This window comes from Scardinius erythrophthalmus, assembly GCF_964197995.2.
Source record: "Scardinius erythrophthalmus genome assembly, chromosome: 12".
NCBI classification, from domain to species: domain Eukaryota; kingdom Metazoa; phylum Chordata; class Actinopteri; order Cypriniformes; family Leuciscidae; genus Scardinius; species Scardinius erythrophthalmus.
This window is the reverse complement of record NC_138232.1, coordinates 42070120-42097907: the sequence shown is the minus strand read 5'-3', so window position 1 is coordinate 42097907 and position 27788 is coordinate 42070120. Positions and strand designations below refer to the sequence as shown.

General features: G+C 42.8%; 1 protein-coding gene across 3 annotated transcripts; it reads left to right on the top strand.

The window, feature by feature from the left end:
- Positions 1 to 15700: 15700 nt before the first annotated feature.
- LOC308699950 (uncharacterized protein) lies at positions 15701 to 27358 on the top strand. 3 transcript variants are annotated; one of them, XM_081381154.1, is made up of 6 exons: positions 15701 to 15728; positions 24726 to 24821; positions 25095 to 25154; positions 25273 to 25620; positions 25700 to 25797; positions 26360 to 27358. In XM_081381154.1, the coding sequence occupies exons 3-6, from the start codon at positions 25133 to 25135 to the stop codon at positions 26411 to 26413; spliced, it is 522 nt and encodes a 173-aa protein (XP_081237280.1). In that variant the 5' UTR covers positions 15701 to 15728; positions 24726 to 24821; positions 25095 to 25132; the 3' UTR covers positions 26414 to 27358. The 3 variants fall into 3 exon arrangements, with proteins under 3 accessions (XP_081237280.1, XP_081237281.1, XP_081237279.1); XM_081381155.1 differs by having other exon boundaries at positions 25700 to 25728; positions 26360 to 27351; XM_081381153.1 differs by having other exon boundaries at positions 25700 to 27351.
- Positions 27359 to 27788: the final 430 nt, after the last annotated feature.

Here is a 27788-nt window from a genome sequence, read left to right as displayed (position 1 = left end):
AAAGTATCAAACAATAAGCAAAATTTAATATAGATTCAGCCTACCTTGAATTGCTAGCTGGTTGTTTTTCTGTACCTTTACTTCCGTGTAAGAAATACTTTCATTTATGCCGTTTATGGTGTTGTGCATAAACTTTGAACAGTGCTTTACCCAGGTAAATTAATATTTAATATTAGTTGCCCATAAGGCGCATGCGAGCTCTGGTGGCGTGATCTCGCAGGATCTGGTTGGTCATGTTTAAAAAATCCAGATACTTTCTCAAATCTTATTCGTTGCAAATAAATACAGACTGAAAAAAACTTTAATACATAAAGATTGCACAATTTGTGATTTCTGTGTGTCTGGTTACTTTAAACATTAAATACTTTCTTCTGAGTGACAATCATACTCCATATTAACTATTTTAAACAACATTTTGATCATAGTTTTTATAATAATCATGCATTACATCATACACAAAACCATTTATAATGAACTAGTGAAGGCATAAATGTGATTGAAACTGATGACTTTTTTTTTAAGTTACATTTCAACACTTTTAGTTTTAGTTTTTTCCAAAAGGATTATGTAAAATTTCTCATTTATAAAATGTAAGAAATCTGATTCATAAAGAGTTGGTTAATTTTCCAAATAAAATAAATAAATGCATTATGTATTTGTTCTTTAATTTCCAAAAAGTGATTTTGAAAATAAAAAAGCACATTGAATACACACATTTCTATCATAGACCCCAGTTTTCTGTTAATAGGTATGTAGATCCTTCCAAAATAATCTTAAAACCAAATGCAAAATTACTTCTTTTCCAGCCTAAATCTTTCTAATATTTTGTAGGACATTTCTGTAATTTTGTTAGTGATACAAACATTTATTTAGTGTCATCTATGTTTTGTCCCAAAATATATAAAATTAGAAGACCAAAAAATGTGGTTGCAGGAAAAGAGACAGCAACAAGAGCACTTCTACTGATGTTTGTGCTGCTGATTTCCCTCCAAGATGATGTCACTTCCTGGAGGATGATGTCACTGAACAACTGGTTTTGAAGCCTAATGGAATGGAAAGTGAATTTAAGGACATAGATATAGAAACCATTAATATTAATCAAAGGTTTTTTTTTTTTTCTTTTTCTGGTATTCTTCAAAATTAAATTCCAGTCAGAATATTAGCCTATACGCTTTCAAAACTACGTATTTTCAGCCCTTTGTGTTTTTAGTTCCAAAAGGGGTATGTAAAATTGGACGGAATAAAAAAAGAGAATGTAGTGACAGTGAATCTAATGAATTTCATCTCTCCGTATCCATGAATGAACTCTCGCTTTTACCAGCTCCTTTTATCAGGTGCAAAATGGTGGAAAATAACATTGTTTATGACATATGGCAATGAAATACCATTAAATGTCAATATATTTCCCAAAACTGACAGTATCTGCTTACTGGGCCATTAGTCTAGTTTAGACTTAATAACGTATACATGAAATCCTAAACAACAAAAATTATTTTAGTACATCCATCCATTAATCCATCTTCTTCCACTTATCCGGGGCCGGGTCGCGGGGCCGGAGTCTAAGCAGGGACGCCCAGACTTCCCTTTCCCTAGACACTTACTCCATCTCTTCCGGGGGGACACCGAGGCGTTCCCAGGCCAGCCAGGAGACATAGTCCCTCAAGCGTCTCCTAGGTCTTCCCCGGGGCCTCCTCACGGTGGGACATGCCCGGAACATCTTCCCAGGAAGGCGTCCAGGAGGCATCCGGAACAGATGCCCGAGCCACCTCAGCTGACCCCTCTCGATGTGGAGGAGCAGCGGCACTACTCTGAGCTCCTCCCGAGTGACCGAGCTTCTCACCCTATCTCTAAGGGATCGCCCAGCCACCCTGCGGAGAAAGCTCATTTAGGCCGCCTGTATCTGGGATCTTGTCCTTTCGGTCATGACCCACAGCTCATGACCATAGGTGAGAGTAGGAACGTAGATTGACCGGTAAATCGAGAGCTTCGCCTTGCGGCTCAGCTCTTTCTTAACCACGACAGGCTGGTACAGCGACCGCATTACTGCAGAAGCTGCACTGATCCGTCGGTCAATCTCCCGTTCCATCCTTCCCTCACTCGTAAACAAGACCCCAAGATACTTGAACTCCTCCACTTGAGGCAGGAACTCTGTGTGGGCAAGTCACCCTTTTCCAACTGAGGACCATGGCCTCGGATTTGGAGGCGCTGATTCTCATCCCAGCCGCTTCACACTCGGCTGCAAACCATCCCAGTGCATGCTGAAGGTCCTGGTCTGAAGGTGCCAGCACGACAACATCATCCACAAAGTCAAGTCAAGTCAAGTCAAGTTTATTTATATAGCGCTTTTCACAACACAGGTTGTATCAAAGCAGCTTCACAGTAATAAATTAGAACAATACATCAATGTTTGTTTCTAGTGGAACGTCTACGTTTGGTAATGCTGATCAATACTATCGTTGATTGATTAATTAAATTAAATATCCCCAAATATCCCCAACTGAGCAAGCCAAAGGCAACAGTGGCAAGGAACCGAAAAACTCCATCAGGTGACCTAATGGAGAAAAAAAAAACCTTGGGAGAACCCGGGCTCAGTCGGGGGCCAGTTCTCCTCTGGCGTTTATGAACTAGAGGTCGGATTTAACTGTAGGATTAAAAGTATTATATGAATGCCTGGCTGAAGAGATGCGTCTTTAATCTAGTTTTAAACTGGGAGAGCGAGTCTGAGCAACGAACAGTATCCGGAAGACTATTCCAGAGTTTTGGTGCTAAATGTGAAAATGCTCTCCCTCCTTTGGTGGACCTAGATATCCTAGGTATGACCAAAAGCCTCGAATTTAGTGACCTTAAAGAGCGCGATGGATTATAGGGCGATAGAAGATCCGTTAAATAGACTGGAGCTAAGCCGTTTAGGGCTTTATAAGTCAGTAGCAATACCTTGTAATTAATACGGGACTTTATAGGTAACCAATGTAGGGATGATAAAATCGGTGTTATATGATCATACTTTCTTGATCTAGTTAGAACTCTAGCGGCGGCATTTTGGACTAACTGTAGCTTGTTTATTGAGGATGCAGGACAACCGGCTAATAACGCATTACAGTAATCTAGTCTCGAGGTCATGAATGCATGAACTAACTTTACAAGACCAGAGATGAGATCGTGTGGTCCCCAAACTTGACCCCCTCCGGCCCCTGGCTGCACCTAGAAATTCTGTCCATAAAAATTATGAACAGAACCGACAACAAAGGGCAGCCCTGCCGGAGTCCAACATGCACTGGGAACAAGTCTGACTTACTGCAGGCAATGCGAACCAAGCTCCTGCTCCGGTCGTACATGGACCGGATAGCCCTTAGGAAAGAGCCCCGGACCCCATACTCCCAGAGCACCCTCCACAGGACGCCGCGAGGGACACAGTCGAATTCCTTCTCCAAATCCACAAAGCACATGTGGATTGGTTGGGCAAACTCCCATGAACCCTCCAGCACCCTGGAGAGGGTATAGAGCTGGTCCAGTGTTCCACGACCGGGATGAAAACCGCACTGTTCTTCCTGAATCCGGTGTTCTTCTATCGGCCGTATTCTCCTCTCCAGTACCCTGGCATAGACTTTCCCGGGGAGGCTGAGAAGTGTGATCCCCCTATAGTTGCGGCTTGGGTGATGGATGAGTCCACCTCCGAGCCCTCAGTCTCTGCTTTCTCAATGGAAGACATGTCGGCGGGATTGAGAAGATCCTCGAAGTATTTCTTCCACCGTCCGATGACATCCCCAAGTCGAGGTCAACAGCTGCCCACCTCCACTGAAAACAGCGTTGGTAGAGCACTGCTTCCCCCTCATGAGGCGCCGAACGGTTTGCCAGAATCTCTTCGAGGCCTCAGGAGTCCCACAAGCCAGCCAGGCCCAATAGGACTCTTTATGGCATCCCTTACTTCCGGTGTCCACCACTGGGTTCGGGAATTGCCGCCTCGACAGGCACCGGAGACCTTACCGCCACAGCTCCGAGCGGCCGCGTCGACAATGGAGGTGGAGAACATGGTCCACTCGGACTCAATATCTCCAGACTCCCTCGGGATCCGGTCAAAGCTCTGTCGGAGGTGGGAGTTGAAGATCTCTGTGACAGGGGATTCAGCCAAGCGTTCCCAACAGACCCTCACAGTACGTTTGGGTCTGCCGAGTCTGTCCAGCTTCCTCCCCCGCCATCGGATCCAACTCACCACCAGGTGGTGATCAGTTGACAGCTCCACCCCTCCCTTCACCCGAGTGTCCAAGACATACGGCCGGAGGTCGGATGAAACGACCACAAAGTCGATCATTGACCTCCGGCCTAGGGTGTCCTGGTGCCACGTGCACTGATGGACACTTACGCTTGAACATGGTGTTCGTTATGGACAAACATGGTCCTTGAATTTATCGGTATCATAAAGGGTTTCTGAACCGCTTTTAGTCTGACCTGTCACCTAGGACCTGTTTGCCTTGGGAGACCCTACCAGGGGCATATAGCCCCAGACAACATAGCTCCTAGGGTGGAGGTATGGTGTATTTTAGTCCAAATACATTTTATTTACACAGTGCTTGTACAGTCGTTTAGCCATGACATATGAGAAACATATTTAAACATTTAAAACGTGTTAATATCCCCAAATATGTAAATATGTAAGATCCTTAAGGACAAATAAAAAATTATAAGGAAAACATTATGAGTGTTGCATATTTATAACGTATGTTCCTGTTTCCACTGTAGTTCTGGACTCCACAATCTCTTCTTCTCACAATTGCTCAGGAAACTTCATCAACAACAGCACAAAATCTAGCAAACACCTGCAGTTTAACTTCCTCACATCTTTAATATAAAGCATATAAAGCTGTCTAAATGTGTTATTCCCACAGAAATGATGTAAGAACCAAAGAGGCAAAGTTTAGGATGAATGCTGGTATTTAGTAATGCAAGAATATAATAATAAATCCCACTTCACCAGTATTCACTCATTCTGTCCTAGTCTGTGTTTCATTCAGGAGTACAAATTAGTAAAAGTCTTTTATCTCTGTTCTCTTTTCTTCTGTCTTTCAGGTTTCAGTTTTCCAGTGTCAACCGACAGATTGTCACTCGCAGTTTTCAAGAAAATATACAATGCCAGTGTTGGGGAAAGTTATTTTTAAAAGCAATGCATTACAATATTGTGTTACTGCCTAAAAAGTAACTAGTTGCATTACTTGGTTACTTTTTTATGAAAAGTAATATGTCACGTTACTTTTGTGTTACTTTATCTCATCTGGGCTGGACTTTCTTTGTTTGAAAAAGTAACTCAGATATTTTGTTGTAAATGTAAAAGTAATGCATTACTTAACTTGAAAAAAGTATTCTGATTACGTAACTCACATTACTTGTATCTGCGCATTTTGAAATATATACTTAATAACATTAAAAAATACTATTCTGGACTGTTTGCGCTTTAATGTCTGTACCAGCTTGTATCTGATCAACTTTGTAGCACAATGTTTTGCTTTAGGTTGGATAAAAGCATGAATACATTTGAATTTAAACACTGTAAAAAATAAACGTTTAGTTGCTGCCTTAAATTTTTAAGTACAAACATCTTGGCTTGTAAGAAAATATTGTTGGTCTAACTTAAAAAAGTAAATTACCAGGTTGCCTTATAATTTTGAGTTCTAAACAGATTCCCCCATTTCATTCTGTTTATTCAATATATTGAATATATTTAACATTTCCATTGTTATTATTACATAAAGGACTCAATATATAAAACATGTTTCCTCTGGTAACAGAATTTTAATTCTCTTATTTCACCACAAACATACTTTATTTACAGTTTCTCAAATGAATTCATAAAGAGCAAATGAGACAAAGCTGGATGTTAGGAAGAAAACAATGTGACATATCAGTTAAAAATAATGATGCATAATCAAAACACATATGAAATAAAACAGAAATAAAAGAGTTAATAAGCTCTTGTCTTGATGTAAGGGCCATCTCTGAAAACACGCATTAGTAAATCCATCTTCAGATATTTCACTCTGCATAAATGGCCTTCACAGCAGGTCTCAGATCAGTGTGAAGGAGCTTCTACTGTAACGTTCAAAGGCCTTTGGCTGGGTTTGAGTGGGTCACAGAGGTCAAAGGTCAGACTTTTGCCCCCCTCCCCCTCCCCCTCAGAGGTCAGACTCCCCCCCCCCCCCCCGAGGTCAAAGGTCAGACTCTCTTCCACCCCCCCTCAGAGGTCAGAGTCTTGCCCCCCTCCTCAGCAGTCAGACTATGACCAACTCCCCCTCCTCAGAGGTCAGACTCTCTCTCCCCCCAGCCTCCTCAAAGGTCAGACTCTCTCTCCCCCCAGCCTCCTCAAAGGTCAGGCTCTCTCTCCCCCCCACAGACTCTCTCCCCCCCCAGACTCTCTACCCCCCCCTCCTCAGAGGTCAGACCCCCCCCCCTCCTCAGAGGTCAGACTCTCGCCCACCCCCCCTTCCCCAGAGGTCAGAGGTCAGACTCCCCCCCCAGAGGTCAAAGGTCAGACTCTCTTCCACCCCCCCCCCTCAGAGGTCAGACCCCCCCCCTCTCAGAGGTCAGACTCTTGCCCCCCTCCTCAGCGGTCAGACTATCGCCAACTCCCCCTCCTCAGAGGTCAGACTCTCTCTCCCCCCCCCTCCTCAGAGGTCAGACTCTTGCCCAACATTGACTGAACATCCAGGTACCATGCAATAATTCACCTTTTCGAAAGAAATACAAACGAGGAGTAATGCACTAATGAGTTCGCCAACTAACTAGACATTTTGTGTGAATGTGAAATGAATTTCAAGCTCTGGTGGTAGCTAGCCTTGTAGACGGAAGAGTGATTCTCTTATAGGCAGATATGCGCTTTCTGGATTAGTGGGAGTGGCTTGCGGAGCTGTGCAATGTGGTGCATTGTGGGAGTTGTTGTCTTTCATACAAATGCGTCCTGAAGTTATTTTTTGTCTTTCCTCGGACACGAAGGCACCAAATTCAAAATTTATTTTACATTTCGACTACATATATGACCCACTTTAAATAAAAAACAATGTTCAAATGGGTGGAATGCCCCTTTAAACACTTTTAGCATAGCTTAACATAGATCATTGAATCGGACAGGACCATTAGCATCTCTCTCAAAAAAATGACCAATCTTAGTACACGATGTAACTACAGAAGAGTCAAGTTTTAAATAGGAAAAATATACTCTTTGGTAATTTTTTTGAGAGAGATGCTAATGGTCCTGTCCGATTCAATGATCTATGCTAAGCTATGCTAAAAGTGGTACCACCAGACCCGGAGTTCGGCTGAATGGATTCGAAAACGGTAAAACTCAACTGTTTAACTCTGGGGGAGTTGTAAAATGAGCCTATTTCCAAAAAAAGTGGAGTATCCCTTTAAGTAATTCAGTGATGGTTCATTTTTGTTGTAAAAAAATGATTAATTTACCGGTAGTTCATTTATACATACAGCCGCTCTGGAGAAAAACGTGATGTCATCGTCCAGCTCAGTTCATATAATGGTGTCAATGCAGGAGATCAATAATATTGTTAAATATTATATTAAATGTCCCCAACTAAGGAAGACAAAAGACAAAGGCGAAAAAATGGCGACAGTGGCGAGGAACCAAAACTCCATCGTTGACAGCTTGTCGCTCAGTTCTCCTCTGGCAAACGAGCGAATAGTGTATGATCATGATCCAGGCAGCATTACAGGTCAGAGGTCAGATTGGATCAGAACATTCTATTATCCAGTTCATCTGGCTGAAGATCTGGATGAGCTGAGACTCCATCAGTTCGGCTACTCAGATTCTGATTGGTCAGTAGTATCATCATGCAGATATTTGTAATGAGATCTACACTTGAAGGAGATTAGTTGTGTTATCTGTGTACCTCTCCACCGGAGAAGGTGCGCGCGGATCTGAGCTCCTCCTCCGGCCCTCGACACGCAAACAAGGCTGGAAACATGTGACCGCTTTTAACGTTCACACCTGAAACCACACAACACCGACACGTCACAACACTGATGCGGCTTGCAACCAGAAACGCTTATAAACTGGAGATCACACAACAAAAGAGAAGCTTTAAGGTGATTTAAATCAAATAAAAGATTAATAGTTTAATATTTGAAAATTAAGATATTAAGTACCGTTTTACTGTGAAATAATGTTATTATTATATTAATTTTCTTAATATACTCATTTAAATAAATAATAATAAATCAGTATTTTTAAAATAAATACTTTATTTGATAGAGTAATATAATAATCATCATTAAATTATAAAACTAATAATAATAATTATTATTTTATTGCCCAAATAATGTCATTGCCCATATTTTGGCTAAACAAGCACAAACCTGGAGCTTTAAAAAAATCAAATAAATTGAAATTAAATATTTATCACAATTTGACCGCACTGGTCACACTTTCTGTTTATTGTTGAGTGAAACTGAAAAATGTGCCTTTATTAGTGTTTTTATATTATTGTGCGTCACCCTGTATTTCTCTTTCATCACGTTCAGCTGATACTGTAAACGCAGAGCTCAGAGAACAGAGGACATCATGAAGAGAAGCTGACATTACCTATCCCACACACCACGGGCCGGTGAACCCCGTCTCTGGTCACGTCATTCATTTCTGAAGAAACATAATTATGATGTGCATGTTATCAGTCAGAGTTTCCTGAAGTCATGCATCAGCTCTGTGTGAAGAACAGACTCAAAGAACTCAATAAAACACAATGTGTTAATCTACATTTAAGCCGTTATTCAACAGAGGGACACATTTCATGAATAATGACTATTGAGTCTGTTCCTCTCATAAAGCATCAATTGACCTTCTGATTTAGAATATAATCAATTAATTGTAATGACAACTTTTTCAGTGCTTTTTTTGGATGTGGTTTTATGAGGTTTCATCAAATGAAACTTTTTTTTTTGTGGTCAACAGAAAGAATAAAATCACTCAAGTTTACATTTTAAGGGTGAATTGTCCCTTTAAAGGGGCTATATGTAAGATTTTTCATGTACTAAGGTGTCCCTGCGAAGCCGCCCTGAACTGAGTGCCAGTGAGCTCCCAAGCGCAGTGTTTGACATACTGAAACGCAACTTCAGTGAGTTGTCTTACTCTAACATGCCTATGGCTGACTTCTATAACACTGTCCCTAGAGCAGATGAAAGCCCCATGGATTACTGGATACGGCTTAACAAGTCCATAGATGTTGCTGATGAGTGCTTGCGCAGACGTAATAAGAGTGTTGAGGATCCCGCTGCTGAAGATGTCATGATGTTTATTTCACATTGCCCGGACCAGAGTCTTGCTATGTCTTTTCAGTTTAAGCCAGCTGAGAAGTGAAGTGCCGCTGAGGTCCAGGAGCGATTGGACAGTCATCAGAGGGATCTAAAAAGAGTTTCTTCAAGGATGCAGCACACAATGTCCTTGTCAGCATGCAACCAGTGCACTGTTATGGCAGGCCCCAATTCTGTGTCCAGTTCTCCTCAGCAGTCTGTTTCCATGCCAGCCCAGTCGCTGCCTTCTGTAAGTTCTCTTAATCCTAATGCTGTTCCTTTCTCTCCAGATACCAGCCTTCAGCACATGGTTGGCATGATGGATAGAGTCCTGTCATTGTGCACTGCCTCTTTACCTTCATCCAGTCAGGTTCATACAGGCAAAACTTCAGATTTCAAAACAAACTTAAGCTCTGCATGTAGGGTCTCTGTAGATCCAAGGAACACACCACGTATGAACATTGTAGACGTCAGAGGCTATGTCATCGCTGTCTCAGTCCTGGCCACTTTAAGAATGACTGTCCTAAAGCAGCATGCCCAGGGGCTCCTTCAGATACTGCTCAGTTAAACTGAAGAGCCCATGTGATGAGAGGGCTAGCATGGGCAATATTCATAAAACCTCCTTCACAGAAGAAGTGCGAAATGTTTTTGTTAACAGCTGAAAACTATTGCCAGAAGACAAAACCGTGTTATATGTGGGGTCTCAGAGAGTTGATGGGGCAAGTGAGTTGTTTTATGCTCCTGTTTCAGTTTGCAACCGTTACACCTTAAAGAGGTTACTGGATTCTGGTAGTATGGCCTGCACGCTTAGTGAAGAGGGTGAGTCCAAGCTGCAAGCTGATGGTCTTCTTCCACATCATCAAGTGATTGCAAGTAATGTGGTTCTGGTTGGCTGTGGTGGCCTTACGATTCAGCCGAAGTGTACATACGACTTGGAGATTGAAGTCTATGGATTTAAGTTTGTCGTTCCTTGTGGTGCCTGGACAAAAAGATGAGTTCATAATTGGAAGTAATGTGATCAAATGTGTTGTGCAGAAGATGAAATTGCATGACAGGTACTGGGTAGTGATGTCCGGTTCGTGAACGAATCGTTCTTTTGAACCGGTTCTTTTTAGTGAACTGGTCGAACCAGTACACCAAATCGGACTGAATCGTTCAAAACAGTTCGCGTCTTGCGTCAGCACTGATCCACAACAAGTTACTAAAGTTACTCACTTTCGGACATGCCTGAGTCCTGACAGTCCCTTCGACTCAAAATAAACAAATATCCCGGAGTAGGCATATATGTTACTCCAGTAAATCCAACAGTTCACTGAACTGAGACATGTTGTGCTGAGAGAAGTGATGAGCACGAGCAGTTGATACTGAGCATGCGCGCACTACCAAACGTACAGGTACAGCGGTTCTCGGACCACCAGTACAGAACCGAGAACTGTTTCTTCCGGACACGTTCGATACGGAGAACCGATGAGCTGATGAGCTGAGCATGCACGCACTACCAAACGTACAGGTACAGCGGTTCTCGGACCACCAGTACAGAACCGAGAACTGTTTCTTCCGGACACGTTCGATACGGAGAACCGATGAGCTGATGCATGAGCTGAGCATGCGTGCAATTCTTTCAGAGGGACGAAATGCATGTTTCTTAAGTATTTTATTGAACATCAATAAGTGTAACAAAATAAAACATGTTAGAAACATGTTTATCACATAGGCTGCCTTTTCACTGTATTATTTTAAAGATTGGAAACACAATGAATGGATTGTAAAACTAAACATTTATTATTATAGCCTATAAAACATTATTTTCTGGAAAAGATCATTTAATTTCTAAGTAAGTTGATATACATTTTTGACGTAAACTCTTGCCAAGGTTTTAAAGGGTGCAAAGTAAATGTTTATAATGTGTTAATCAAAACATAACTGGAGACATGCATCGAGTTTTTAGTTTTCAGTAGTCCTCAGCTCACACAGAGGCATATGCTACGGTTCTCGAGTCAAGAACTGGTTGTTGCAGCAGTTCTCGGATCACCAGTACAGAACCGAGAACTGTTTCTTTCGGACGCGTTCGATACAGAACCGACGAGCTGGAGAGACTGCGCATGCGTGATCGCACCGTCTCTGAACCGAACTTTCTTTTGGCCAACTGATGCTGTGTTTATACTGTCTATGTGCTGTGCTGATACATGAGCAAGGGTGAACCAAGGACTTGAATGAGGGGCCGAATTCGGCGAAATGTAAGTTTATTTAATTACAAATAAAATAAAAAATGATGAAGACCAGTTTATTCACTTCAAGACATGTAAAACATCGCCTTAGGCCTACTACAGGGTTCATTTTCAAAACGTAAATGTAAGAAACCTATCCAAGATGATTATGACGATGAGTACTATTATTTAACTGAAGTTATGATTACAAATGCCTTTATTTGAATGTATATTTATCCGCCGGGATGATTGAATTGACGTCATTACGTGATGACGTAAAAGAACTGGTGAACCGGTTTTTTGAACCGGTTCATTGAAACGAACTGTCCGAAAGAACCGGTTCGCGGAAAAGAACCGGACTTCCCATCACTAGTACTGGGAGCTGGTTTCCTGCAATAACAGTAATCCTGAGTGTGAGCAATTCCTTGAGCTGTTGAGCTGCATCTCCCGATGGTCTGTGCCTCAACAGCCTGATAAACTTGGCACTGTGAAACTCTGTCAGGCAATCACTCTGCTTCCCAAATGTGAGTATCTTGTTTGGGGCAAATTGCCAGCGATTGTGCCTGTTTCTCCAGGAAGTACTGTAATTTTTGAACCAACCACTGCACGTTCAGCTTCTAAAAACATTCTTGTCGGATGAATAGTAACACTTATGTGGGGTGATCCATGGGTGCCAATGAAGGTACTGAACCCTAACCCAATATCAGTGTCCCTTTGCCGTAGCACTAAATTGACTGATGTTTCTTCCTGTCTAGCTGTGGAGGATTTCACTGTCATGCAGGGTCTGAGCAGAACCCATTGTGATGTTCCTGATTCAGATCCCCTCATACCTTACACGTCCTTTAATCCGGCACAGTTGCTGAAGGATCTTGGTCTGAGGGACATTGACATTGATGGATGTGAGGTCTCTGAGATGTGGAAGGGGAAATTGGCGGCTCTTCTTGGCTCCTACCTTGATGTCTTCTCCAAGGATAAGCTGGGTTGTGGAGAGGCGAGGGATTTTGTGCACAGGATCCATCTTTATGATGAGCGCCCATTCCGTCTGCCCTATCGCCGCATCCCACCTGGCCACTATCAAAAATTGAGAGAAGTGTTATCAGAGATAGAGGAGAAAGGCATAATCAGCAAATCTGTCAGTGAATATGTAACACCCTTAGTGATGGTCTGGAAAAAAGACAGTAATCTGAGGGTCTGCACCGATTTTCATTGGCTCAATGCTAAAACCTTTAAGGACGCCCACCCTCTGCCCCATCAAGCTGACTGTCTCACAGCCTTGGGTGGTATTGCCCTTTTCAGCACCATGGACTTAACTTCAGGATTTTACAACATCCCACTCCATGTGTCTGACTGACGATACACTGCCTTCACAACACCAATGGGCTTATATGAGTATAATTGTCTTCCTCAAGGCCTTTGCAATAGCCCCGCTTCTTTCATGCGCATGATGCTCAGCATTTTTGGAGACCTTAACTTTTCCAGTCCTCAGTCTACTATCTTGATGACTTACTGGTCTTTGCACCTTCTGAAGAGGAGGCACTAAAGTGGATGGAGATCGTGTTTTCTCGATTGAGAACCAGCAAGCTGGAGCTAGCACCTAAAAAGTGTCCCTTTCTGAGAAAATCCGTAAAGTTCCTGGGCCATGTGATAGATGGTACTGGTGTTTCAGTTGATGAGGAGAAAGTTAAAGTCATCTCTGCTTTTCAGAAGGAGTGACTTAATGAAGGAAAACGGAACCACACCTTCACAAAAGAAGATCAGATCGTTTCTTGGTATGGTCCTGTACTACCAATCCTTTATTCCAAGTTACTCACGCATAGCTAAACCCTTATTCAACTTAACAGCTGTCCAGAAACGCTCAGTGAAAGCTGCTGGTAGTCACAAGAAAGCAGGCACTTTTCAGGAGTTGACACCCCAGGACTGGACCCCTGACTCTGATATGATGTTTTATTAACAAGGTTCGGGAGGAGCACGTTCAGATAATTAACACAAGTGGAGAGCACTCAGCAATCAATGGTAAGAGGTATATATACTCAGCAGTCTCACCTCATTCCATTGACAGTTTTTGCAGCATCCCTCCACCACCCCTTCTCCACACTTCTAGTCCTAAACACTTACATACGGGGGGAGTACTCTGGGTTCGGGCCGAACTCCGAGCTCGGAGCCCTCCCTCCGGACAGCACGCCAAATACGCATTAAACTCTACCCCTTCAAATTATATGTAAGTGTGAACTCGTGAAGTGGCATTTGAAGAGCTAAAAAGGGCCGTTGTTGACAGTGCGGTGCTGTGACAGTGTAAAACCACAGCCCTACTGGAGCTTGTTTGCATTGACTTCTGGTCTGCTGAAGTCAAATCTGCAACAAATCTGCAACAGATCTGCAACAGAACAACAAATCTGTGGATGTTTTTGTGGTCACGGATCACTTCACAAAGCTGGCGCATACATTCCCATGTCAGGACCAGACAGCGAAAAGAGTGGCTAAGAAACTCTGGGACAGCTTTTTATACGTATATGGATTCCCCCAACGCATCCATTCTGACCAGGGCGCTACCTTTGAGAGTGAGTTGATTGCCGAGCTACTTGAACTGGCTGGAGTTGACAAGTCGAGAACCGCTCTTTACCACCCAATGTGGAATGGAGGTACTGAACGTTTCAAAAGGACATTAGGTAATATGCTGAGGTCTCTTCCACCTAGGTCTAAGCAGAAGTGGCCGCAGTTGGTACAGACCATGACATTTGTGTACAACTGCACAGCACACGAAACAATGGGTTTTGCCCCTTTTTACCTAATGTTTGGTAGAGTACCAAGGTTGCCGGTTGACCTCATATTCCAAAGTGTCCTGCAGGATAAGTCAATCTGTGACTATGACATGTCCAATCTCTTATCAGCGACCTCCAGTCTGCCATGGCGTTAGCACAGAAGAATGCTGTTGTGAAACAAAAACACCAGTTGAGCCAGTACAACAAAAGAGCAAAAGGCCTACCTCTAGCCGTTGGTGACCAAGTGCTTGTGGCTAACAAGGGTTGCAGAGGGAAACGAAAACTTGCTGACAAATGAGAGCCAGTCATGTACACTGTGGTTGCCTCAAAGCCTTCCATTCATGTCTATAAGATCTGTGACAGGGCTGGTAATGAGAGAATAGTGCATCGAAATCTTCCTCTTCAAGTGAACTTCCTCCCTCTGCTTGAACCAGAAATGGTTAGTACTGATCGTGCGGTTGCTGAAGTACTTGCCTGTAGTGTACCTTCACAGATGTCTGAGGCAGCACGCTGTGGTGGTCTAACCGAGCAAACACACAGTGGTGAGTCCTTCTCCGATGCCGAGATTGAGTCTACTGGGAACACAGATGATGGGCAGAATGAGGCTGAGGAACTCTCACATGCAGACTCTGTGTCAGACATTTCCAATGTTGCTACGTGTGGTGATGTCCGCACTTCATCATGGGTGCATTCTCAGTTGTCAAATCAAGAGGAGCCAAATGCACAAGTTGATGTGTCAGTGACTGATGATAATACTGTGGCTGTGGCTGGTGCTATCCACTCTCCCCAAATTCCTGTCTCTGCCAGTGAACCCTTTAAGCAAGATCCTGTAGCTGATTTAAATACAGGTGATCGTTACACTACTAGGCTTGGTAGAGTAATTCAGCCTGTTTGTAGGCTGATTGAGTCAATGGTTCAACTCAAAACCTTACTTAGTATGGAGTCTGTATCTCCTAGTATTCATGTTTAGATCTGTTTTTTTTTTAATCTGTTCTCTGACAATGCTAGGTGTTTTTTTTTTTTTTTTTTTTTTTTTTTTTGTGCGTATTGGTTACCTGGTCTGAGATTTTTCAAGTGTAATGGGCACTTTGGTAATGCCTACAAAATGTGTAGAAGTTTGGCCAACTTTCTTCATATTTGTACCCCTTTCGTTTGGGTAGCTTTTTACGCTGTGTCTTCACTGTTTTTAAGTGTGGACCATGTTATTCTAGTGACCAGTGTTTTTTTTTTTTTGTTATACTCTGGGAATTTTGTGTAAATTCTGGTGGGTGAGTGTAACAGGTACAGAAATTTTCCTGTTAAATGTATATATTGTTTATTAGAATTCACACAAAATTGTTCGTTTACATACACCTGATATGACTTCCTAATTGAAGTGTGAGTGCCTTTCCCTTTAATTGTGGTGATGACATCATGAGTCAATATTTCCTGTTCTGTCCTCTCCTCTTTCTCTTTGCATTGGTGATGCAGTGGAGAGGTGAGGTTATTTTGGGCTCCTGATAATCTTTTTTAATCTTAATTTTAATTGTTGCTTTTATGTCTATATTTTCACTCTAATTTTTGTATATAATATTATTTTACCTATCTGCGTGGTTATTTTTGTCATTTGAGCCTGTTTAAATTATATTTTTGCATCTGGGCTTAAATGTGGAAATGAGAGCACATGTGACGAGTGTTGTCAAGTCTAGTCATCTTCATTTATATAGCGCTTTTAACAATGTAGATTGTTTCAAAGCAGCTTATAAACGTATAATTTAAGGTAACAGATTGTTTTGGCTTTATAGCGGTTCTTTATTAAAGTTATTTTCCAGCTAAGGTTAGGTTAGGCTACATCACATTTGTTTTATAGATCAACCAAGGGCGACTCTCAAACTAAGAGGCTGTTTACATTTGTTTTATATCAGGAATAAAAGATCGGTGATACTGCCGAATACTGTCTTGTTTTTCTCATATCAACCAAAACACAACGCAGACAGACCAGTTACATATAGCTGAGATTTGAGAAAGCATCTGGATTTTTCAAACATGTGACCAAACCAGACCACACATGCGACGTTTTATGGCCAACTTTAGGCTAATGTGTCAATATGTTAAATTATTGTAGGCTATAAATGGCGAGTCATGACCATAGACTGTAAAAAAATAGGTCATGGCATTAGCGAGTGGAATAATGGAATAGAGACTGCAATGAATGTTATGAATCTCTTGATGCGTGTTTGGAGTCGAATGTAACGGGTTTTTCCTGCATAGGGGAATTGAGGCTGATAATCTCCTGGTCGGTACTAAAAGTATTAAAAAATAAAATTCCAATTAATTGTGGGTGGTTGAGAGTTAAATCATTAATGTGTTGATTTTAATGAAGTCACGGAACTCTAATTTCACGGTAAAAGGTTAAAAATACCGTTGACGAGCATCACTGTTTTACTTTCGTTTTCAATATGATATCCGGTTCGTGAACGAATTGTTCTTTTTAACCGATTCTTTTTCGTGAACTGGTCGAACTAGTTCACAAATTTGGACTGAACCGATCTGAAGATTTCCCGTCTCGAGTCGGCGCTGATCCACAGTTTTTAAAGTTACTTGCATTGTCATTTCGGAGTGTTTCTCTTCAGTGAAAACCAGTCAAGGAAACACATTACAGCACCTGCTAATGTTCATCTTATAAAACACAAATGAAAAACCCTACATGAGATATCCTCTTGAGACCCAGAAAAAAGTGTTTTGTTAATTTACTATTTTTTCGTGTCATTAGCCTACATTGTAGGCTACTTTAGAGCATAAGATTTTTTTTCTTCAGATGTGCACTGTTCGCCATGATGATTTTGAACTGCTTGAAATATGATTGGAATCACGTAAAAAAGGAAAATACAGTTCAGTGCAACATGTGCAGCGCAAGTCTGTCATATAGGCTACATAAAATTGTAATCAGACTCTCAAAAATTCTATAAAAATGTGTATTTAGATTTATCAGCCAATATATTGGTTATCAGCTATCAAATATAAAGAATTATGGTATTGGGAAACTTATTAACTTATTAATAGGTAAAAACAATGTTTGTTTGTTTTTAAATCACCAATCAATTTCTAGGTTTCAGAATTGTATATACCAAACTTTGTATAAAGATGATTCTCAACTATGTTATAAAAGATATAACCAAATTATTTGATATACCATTTTGCATTATGCGATATGTGTGTCAAATGGTCATAAGCGGGTTTTCCCATTTATACATTGTATCTAAGTTGCATATTATTGTGTATTTGGGGCAACATAATGAAAAAAAAGCCTAATAATGAGAGTAGTAATTGGAAAGATTTTCATAATATCTAATATTTCATAGGAATATCGATGTATAATTTCTTTCCCTATTCACTCGTGTCTCCCAAAATGCCTGATAAACATTATTTAAGTCCTGGTGTCTCTCTGACTGTACATGTATTTTTTCATAACATAGTCATATTTTGATTTGAAACCCCATAAAATTTTATTGATGTTTATTTATGACAAACAATTAAAAAATGATTTAGATTTAAATGATAATTACAAAAATATTATATTTCCATAAGCATGTTACTTGATCTCTAAATTAATGTCAGTCATGTGTAAAGTCCAAAGAAAGGCAGTTTTCACTGTGAAACTTCCAAACATTTGCTATCTCTGAATGTGCTCTTTATATACCCACTAAACATTGGACGTCAGATAGACCTGCAGATCATGTCTATATTGGGTCCGTCGGTCCATGACCAATTCTGGACATCTATTCGATGTCCAAACTAGGTCCACTATTTGGACGTCCAACCATGATCCAACTTGGACGTCATATTGACGTTCAACATTGGACCTTTGAACTGGGTCATTTTTTTGGACATCTATGACAGGTGCAGGAAATTTACATGAATATTTTTTTTTATTTACAAATATCAACATTGTTATTATCAACATGATTAATACATATGAATACAGATGATTTATAATTATTTAAGATCATTATTTTGATCATTATTTTTATCTCTATTTGATCGTCTCAGCATCAGGTGATAACGTACTTGGTTACTTACGTAACCTCGGTTACCTTAGAGATAAGGGAACGAGTACTGTGTTGCAAACGCTGTGGGAAAACTCCTTTTCTCGAGAATATTGAAGCCTTTATTTTAAAACGCATTGCTGCACCACAGGCGAGAGTGCTGATAGGCTGTGCTGAGGCAACTGCACGAACCAATGGCGAGACAGCAGAGGCGCGCGGACCAATCAGGGCCCTGCCAGAGTCGAGCGCGCCAAATGAATGTCACTGTATGCCAGTGCGATGGCATAAACTATCCATCTGGATAGTGTGAGTTTTGTGACCGGAAGACCCTTGGTCCGACCTCCAAAACAGATAAAGAGCTGTTCAGACTGTCTGAAAGAGGCAGAACGCTCCAGATATATTCTCAGAGCTCTGACGGGGCAGAGCATGTGAGCCTCACTGTCTTCTTCCGAAGCTGGGAGAGCTGACAGAGAAATAACCTGGGCTCTGAACGGAGTTGAGAGCACCTCAGGTACATATCCATTTCTTGGCCTAAGAACGACCTTGGAGTCGTTAGGGCCAAACTCCAGACAGGACGCGCTGGTGGAGAGCGCTTGCAAGTCCCCTACTCTTTTAACTGACGCCAATGCCAACAGCAGGGCGGTTTTCAGGGAGAGGGGTTTTAGATCAGCTGTCTGAAGTGGCTCGAAGGGGGCTCCCTTGAGAGCCCTTAGAACCAAGGAAAGGTCCCAGGCCGGCACCGAAGGTGGCCGAGGCGGGTTGAGCCTTCTAGCACCCTTAAGTAAGCGAACTATAAGGTCGCTTTTGCCTTAGGAAGATCCGGCTACCAGTACGTGAAATGCTGCAATAGCTACCACGTACACCTAGAACGTGGAAGGGGAGCAACATCTCTTGGAGAAAAGACAGTACTATTGGTACTTCGCATTGTGTGGGTCGAGGTTCCGAGCTAGACACCAGCTGGAGAACACTGACCATTTATGGTGGTAGAGACGTCTAGTAGACGGAGCTCTAGCCTCCAATATTGTATTCAGAACGCCCTCTGGGAGGTCCTGGGGTACCCGTTGAGTGGCCATACATGTAGGGCCCATAAGTCTGGACGGGGGTGCCAGATCGATCTGTTCGCCTGAGGCAGGAGGTCGCGCCTCAGCGGTATTGGCCACGGGTCTATTACAGACAGTTGCATCAGCTCTGGGAACAAAGTCTGGGTTCGCCAGAGGGGGGCTACCAAACTTGTACTTCTTGTTCCTGATCCGTTCGATGACCTGAGGGAGCATCGAGACCGGCGGAAACGCATAGAGAGGAAGGTTGGGCCATTCGTGGGCCAACGCATCCCTGTTCTTTGAAAAGAAGATTGGGCAGTGACAGTTGTCTTCTGAGGCGAAGAGGTCTGCCTTCCCGAAGACCTCCCATAACAGGAGAACCGTCTGGGGGTGGAGTGACCATTCTTCTAGGGGAACGTTGCCCTGAGAAAGCATGTCTGCTCCGGTGTTCAACGTGCCCGGCACGTGAGCTGCCCTGAGCGAACGCAGATTGGTGTGAGCCCATAGCAGAAGCTGAGTGGCTATGGCGAACAGGTTGCGGGACCTGAGGCCGCCCTGGCGATTTATCTAAGAGACCACTGACATATTGTCCATCCGGACCAAGACGTGGTGTCCTGCCAGGTATGGGAGGAAGGTTTTTAGTGCTATAAAAACTGCTCTCATCTCGAGGCAGTTGATGTGTAGGCGTTTCTCCGAGCTCGATCAGAGGCCAGAGGCAGACCTGCCCTCGTACAGGGCTCCCCAACCGGAGTTGGAAGCATCTGCCGAAATGACCCTCCTTTCTGAGACCACTCCCATGCTCACGCCCTGCTGGTACCAGCTGGCATTCCTCCAGGGGTCCAGATCTCGAATACAGCGCTGGTCCACCCTGATATTCAAAAGGCCTGAGCGCCAGGCATGGGGTTGCACCTGAGGTGCTAGCCAAAGCTGAAGAGGACGCATACGTAGTAGGCCTAGTTGGAGTACTGATGATGCTGAGGCCATCAGGCCTAAGATCCTCTGAAACTTTCAGAGGAGTACATAAGAGCCCTCTATGAACGATGCGGCAAGCTGCTGGATTGATAGAGCACGGGCCGATGTGGGCCATGCTCTCATAAGCACAGAGTCGAGAACTGTTCCCAGGAACGTAATCCGTTGGCTGGGCAACAGAATACTCTTGGAGAAATTCACCCTGAGCCCTAGGCATTCCAGATGGCTGAGGAGCCAGGCTTTGTGAGTATGTGACTACGCCTCTGACTGAGTCAGTATGAGCCAGTCGTCGAGGTAGTTTAGGATGCGCATTCCCTGCTGTCTTAGGGGGGAGAGAGCCGCATCCATGCACTTCGTGAATGTACGAGGTGCCAGTGCCAGTCCAAAAGGTAGAACTGTGTACTGGTATGTCTGCCCCTCGAAGGCGAATCTCAAGAATGGCCTGTGGTGGGGGTTCACTTGGATGTAAAAGTAGGCGTCTTTTAGATCTACTGAAAAGAACCAGTCTCCTCATTGCACTTGAAGCTTTCTGAGCCTCCTTGAAATGCTATGCGAAGCCGCTAACAGATGGGCCGATGAGACCGGAAGTTGAAACAGGAGAGTCGAGGAAGGCGGCCTTGTCAGCGTCCCTGATCTCTGTTAAATTCAGCCACAAGTGGCGCTTTTAAAACCACCAGGCTAGCCATATTGCGGCCGAGGGCTTGAGCAGTGGTCTTTGTGACCCGTAGCGCCAAATCCGTTGCACTTCGGAGGTCCTTAAACGCGTCTGGGTCAGGTCCTGACTCATCCATGGAGCGGAGGAGCTTTGCCTGGAACACCTGAAGAGTCGCCATGGCGTGAAGCGCAGAGGCGGCTTGACCAGCGGCAGCATAGGTGCGGCTAGCTATCACCGAAGTCGTTCTGCACGGCTTAGATGGGTGCACCGTTTTAGACCTCCAACTTCCTGCAGTGGGAGGACATAAGTGAGCGGCGAACGCTTCCTCAAGTGGTGGGAGAGACACATAGCCCTTTTTCTCAGCGCCGTCAACAGTGGAGAGCGTGGAAGAGGCAGATGAGCGCGTTCGCGCTGAAAAGGGCGCGCGCCAGCTTTTTGTGAGCTCTTTGTGGACTTCCGGCAGAAATGGAGCGGCGCGCTGGCGAGGGGCCTGTTGGCGCCCCGGCAGGTACCACTCGTCGAGGCGGCATCTGGCGGGCTCAGCTGGGGAAAGCCAGTCGAGTCCCAGCTCGTCGACAGCGTGAGACATGACACAGAAGAGTTCGGCGTCAACACTCGCTCTAGTGTCAAGACGATCAAACTGAGAGGAGGGGGCGGGGTCCGCGGAGCCCGACCAATCCTCGCTCTCAGATGCCGCCACAGAAAGAGCGTCCTCCATGTCCTCAGCGGATCCGCCGAAAGAAACGAGTCCTGCTGCTTCACGAGAGGGGCGTTGGTCGCTTCTAGCGAACAGGACTGGAGAAGGAGGCGTGGGCAAAGCACGCGGGGAGGGACCCGGCGTGCATTCGCTGAATCAGGAATCCTCAGGAATTCCGTTCAGGAATCCTCTGATCACGCCGCTTCTTCCTACGGGGCTCACGGGGCGCCGAAGATGGAAGATGGGCAGGTTCACCCTCAGAAGTAGCGAGAGCGAGACGAGATCGGAGGACGGCCACAGGCATACCGTCGCAGTGAAGACATCCGCCTTTAGTGAGCGCTGACTCGGCGTGCTCAGGACCGAGACAGGCAGCACACTGTGTGTGTCTATCAGACACATGCAGGGGAACCCCGCAGGATTCGCAGACTGGAAGCAGCATTTGAAACAACGCCGCACGCTGTGAAAACAGCGATTTGCTCTTTTAGAATAAAGTAGAGAGAGATAGAAAGGATACTCGTCAGATGCCACAGGGAAACGCTTGGCTGGCGATCTGCCGAGACGCGAAGCTGTTCCGCTGAGAGGCTTTTCTACGGCGAGCGGCTTCTTATCCGGAGAAATCAGCGAAGAGGTGAGTCTTGAGCTGAAGGAGATTAGATCTGTCAAATGGCGAGTTTTCTCTGTATTTATACTCTTCTGTCATGTGTCATTTGGCGCGCTCGACTCTGGCAGAGCGCCAGGCGCCCTGATTGGTTCGCGCGCCTCTGCTGTCTCGCCATTGGTTCGTGCAGTTGCCTCAGCACAGCCTATCAGCGCGCTCACGCGAGCTTGGTGCTCTCGCCTGTGCTTCAGCAATGCGTTTTAAAATAAAGGCTTCAATATTCTCGAGAAAAGGAGTTTTCCCACAGTGTTTGCAATGCAGTACGAGAGAACGTTCTCGTATAGGAACTGGAGACACGTACAAAAGTGTGATGCTGTAGCTCAAACAGTAGAGTGTTGGCGCTTGCAATGTCAAGATCACGGGTTCGATTCCCAGGGAAAGCAAGAATTGATAGGAATGTAAATGTGTAATGCAATGTAAGTCACTTTGGATAAAAGTGTTGTAGCGGGGGGAGTGTGGTTCAGCGATTTCTGTGACGGGAGAAAGTGTGTGTGTGTGTGCGCGCCTGTCGTCTCACGAGGAGAAGTCTAAAGAAGTCGCTGTTTTATGTGAGAGAGCGCACTGAGCGTGATTATTATTTGGAAAAGATTTATATAATAAAACACACGATCCACAGCAAGCCGACCCCGTCTCCTTCCTTCTTCCCACAAACAAACTTTTGTGGACGGACGTCAACATTAGACGAGCGGAAGACGTTGAAAAAAGACGTCGCCTGGCGTCACAAAACAACCCCTTCAATACGCTGATTTCAGGCCTGCAAGGTTTGATATTTTCTTGAAGCTTCCCCGGGTGCCGCCATTGATTAGCGGACCATCACCTGCTGTTAGCATCCATTGACTCCAATTCATTTTGGCGTCACTTTGACAGTGAATAACTTTACATCTGAGGCGTTTAAAGACTCCATTTGTCCATTATTTATTTCTAAAGAAACACGAAAATGTATAAAAGGCTCCATTACCTTGTATCTTATGTTATGGCCCCGTAGAAGCAGTTTTTGTAAAAATAGGCTAACGATTGCGTCATAACACGCGACTCTCTGTCACACAGTAGAGAGATTACCGTATGGACAGGAGGAGAAGCTCGCGGCCAATTGGGGGGACGAAGAGGCAAAATGACAAAGTAATTAACCAGAATACTTAGCAAAAGTTTCTCCTGCCCCAGCTCATGGACAGCTCCTACTCACGCTCTCCGTCTCTGCAAGTTTCGGAAGGGAATGATTCAGATTTCTCTCGGCACAGCTACTAGAAGACAGACAGGATGCTCACGTCACATCTACGTCGTCAAGCTCAGTTTGAGTCTGCGCAGTACGCTCGACCCCCAGGAAGTGAGAGCTTCTAACTGACTTCACTTGTCTCCGTTGAATCCAATGGGGTTGCTGTGTCCAGTTTATATACAGTTTATATACCATTTTGAAATCGAAAGCGAGGCTCTGGTGGGAAGAACCCCGGAAGTTAAGATAAACAACAATGCCTTGGACTACCAACCTGAAGCTGTTGCCGGCTTGCCGCGATTTACACTATTGAATGTTAATATCCAATATAAGATATGTATATATTTCATTCCTGCTTCTTTTTTTACTTTCTGAATTATATATAAAAAATATTTTACTTACAAATAAATTTCACTGTATATAGTCTAAAGTATGAAAGAAATGTATGTACAGTTTTAGAATTGACACAACATCATTAAACACAACAATATGCCATCGCATTCATGACTCTCCTGTGATTAAAGGCGACACTTCCGGTTTTCTTCCCACCGGAGCCTCGCTTTTGATTTCAAAATAACGGCTGCGTGAAATCGGCGTATGGACCGAATTTGGACGTCCAAAAATTACATGAAAATTACGTCACTCCGACGAAACATTGCGCAGTGGGTATGATGTGATGTGAATAATGTCAGAGAAATTCAGACAAAAAAAAAAAGTCTGGGTCCCAGGAGGATATTGCTTTATAAATTAACAGCTTTAACTAAAAATATACATAAGCTTAACAGAAAGGATTATGATAAGAATGTTTTCCAACAATTATTTAATGAAACAGTGATCATTCAAGTTTGAAGGGAGTAAAGCCAGTGTTTAGGCTATTAAGGAAATGTAATTTTGCAAAAGAAAAACTTGTATTTTAAATAAATGCTCATTTAAAAGCCTACTTTCAGTGTGATATGTTAGCATGTTTAACATTGAGAATTATAATAATTGTAACATGTTGATCAGGAGCAGATATCTTCTAAATCAGAGAATATCATGGGTTTGTATGATTGACTCGGGTGACGTCAGAGCTGATCCGCACAAGCCCCTTCACAGACTTTTTCTGTGTTCAGTTTGCACATGATCATGGGTTATTTGTGCTATTTCATGTTGAGTTATTTCGACTTGTATTATGAGGCCCGATCATTATTCCTTTGTGTGTTATTCTATGTTTTATGTAGGATTGATCTATTTCCATCCATTGTGCATCATTACACAAGCCACACATGGAGAACACACCGCCCAGGCAAGACAGTCATAAGGATTAATTTACCAGGGTAAAGTATTGTTCAAACTTCACAAACACCATAAACGGCATTAATGAACGTGTTTTAATACAGAAGTAAAGGAAAAATGTCCTTAACATGGTAAACTTATAATGACTGCAGTGTTTCTGTTCTCGGTGAACCCAGAGCTAACAAACTAATAAATCATACAAATTGGCATAATAAGTGCTACAAATAGTGTTACATCTTTTATAAGGCCAGATAAAATGTCTGTGTGTATTCAGTGAAACCTGTAGAACCGACTGTGTGTTTTCTTGTTATCAGTTTCATGAAGAGCAAAGACAGCTTCACACACTGAGATCATGAGTGATACATCCTCTACAGGTAGGTCAATCCTTCTGTGTGTGATGTATTTATTTATACAATAAAATAATATGATTAGACACCATTATGGAATAATATTAATTAGATGAGAATAATGGTGATTTCTTCATTCCACAAGATGATGAAGAGGTTGATGATGAAGAGATCATGATGAGAGATGTACGTGAGCTCAGGTTGAGACGTAGAAGTCTTAAGTTCATTCCACAAGATGAAGAAGAGGTTGATGATGAAGAGATCATGATGAGAGATGTACGTGAGCTCAGGTGGAGACGTAGAAGTCTTAAGTTCATTCCACAAGATGAAGAAGAGGTGGTTGATGATGAAGAGATCGAGAAGAGTACGGTCAGGTGGAGACGTAGAAGTCTTGAGTTCATTCCACAAGATGAAGAAGAGGTTGATGATGAAGAGATCGAGAAGAGTACGGTCAGGTGGAGACGTGGAAGTCTTGAGTTAAATCCTCCTGCCAGTGAGTATTTCTCCACTAACCCTAAAGCTGCTCTCTCAATTACTGAAGCACTGATTAATGGCGTTCTTTTCTTTTACAGGGAGAAATGACAACAACATCGACCCCCTGGTATTATTATTCCTGGTATTGATGGTAGTTGGAGCAATTGTTAGTCCAGAAATTTCACGGATGTTGATGGTATTTGTAGAATTTGTTGTTTCAGTATATTTACAGATATTTATGGTAGTTGGAGGACTTTTTGTTTCAGTATTTTTACGGCTATTGGTGGTATTTGTAGAACTTGTTGTTTCAGTATATTTACGGATATTGATGGTAGTTGGAGAACTAGTTCTTGGACTAATTGCTTAGGTTTTAGGGTATTGCATGGGAATAATCTGGTGTGCTGTTGTAGTGTTTAAACTTGCAAAATTGATCAAACTATAAGTCATGACAACTTCAGACCTACGTGCCATCCAGCAAGTGAACAGCACCTTATGGTGCCATGATTCCAAAGAGGCACAAAAGCATTTTCACAGACCACTTTTTAGTGGCAAGTCAGACAAATCTCTTTTTCTATCAGTTGACAGAATAATAATCTGCTAAATGTAATAATATACGTTTCAAGCAATTTCAACTTTTCTAGTTATACGAGATTCAAATATTAAGTTTTTTTTTGTCAGTTTAATATAATTTAACTTGAAATGACTGTCAAGTTGATTGTACTTAAAAAAGATCTTTTGTACCCATGCTTTTTTCACAGTGTTCATTTACATTAAAATATTCCAAGGTCGGAAGGCATCAAGACACGTCATAATGTGATGTTAGTTAGACGATCGTGAAGGAGGAGAGAGGACCAGGCCTGGACTATTTTATTTAATGTTTTGTTGTATTATGTGTGGCGGCAGTCGACTGTGAGGGACTGGCGTCTTTACTTTTGTTTTTGTATTTTTTAAATTTTGTTACCGTAGTAAAATCTTTTGATTTTAGCCGGTTCCCGCCTCACAACATCTAACTGCGTTACAGTAGTCATTAAATATTCTCTTAGTTTTCACCAAAGCTCGCTCTATTTTCCATTGATGCCATTACAACAGATTGAAAATATATAATCTTCTTTATATACTAAGTTGTTTCTACGTTAATTGTTAAATTAAAAACTGTTTTTAATTGTGATTTAATTCCAGAAACAAATTTATTAATCGATGTGCATTGTGCAGTGTTCGGGGTAATGCGTTACGACTAGTAAAGTAATGCGTTACTTTTAAATACAAAACAAAATATCTGAGTTACTTTTCAAGCAAGGAAGCCCAGCCCAGACGAGATAAAGTTACACAGAAGTATTGCATATCAGTATTTTGGGTTACTCTTAAAAGTAACTTTCTCCAACACTGGCTTTGGGTAGGACTATAAACATGTATTTTTTAATTAACTTTTTTATTAATTTAATTTACGTTTTCCTTGTATGTTGTTTTCAAATTGTCTGTGAAGGATATTACTGTTTTTTAAATAACACCTTTTTTAACGTTTCTCGATGGTTTACATTGAGACAAGAGCTTATTAACTCTTCTATTTCTATTTTATTTCATATGTGTTATGATTATGCATCATTATTTTAAACTGATATGATGTCACATTGTTTTCTTCCTAACATCCAGCTTTGTCTCATTGGCACTTTATGAATTCATTTGAGAAACTGTAAATAAATATGTTTGTGATGTTTGAGAAATAAGAGAATTAAAATTCTGTTACCAGAGGAAACATGGTGTTTTGTATATTAAGACCTTTATGTAATATAGTTCCCTTTCAGTCGCTCACGTTCGACGTAACGTCGACGTGACGACGTAATTGGGATCACTTCAGAGAGCCCTATCAACTTCGAGTATCTACAGAACAAGCCAATGAACGTTGGCGTGCGTGAACGCGTCACGCGCCCCCGCCCCGCCGCGCGGGTATAAACAGGAAGCGGGCGCACGCACACATTGTCTTTCACTTCGGAGCCGAGCTTTTGCTTTCACTTCCGAACTCTACAGGAAAAGACTGCCTTTGAAAACGAGAAAGGACTCTCCTTGTGTTGGTGTGACGGCGCGATCAGCGGTGGCCGCGAGCATTGCAGCTCACAACTGCTGTTTTCACAGCACTATTGTTCTGTGTTTGTGTGTGTCGGTTCGGTGGGCGTTTCCCCGTGTGTTCAT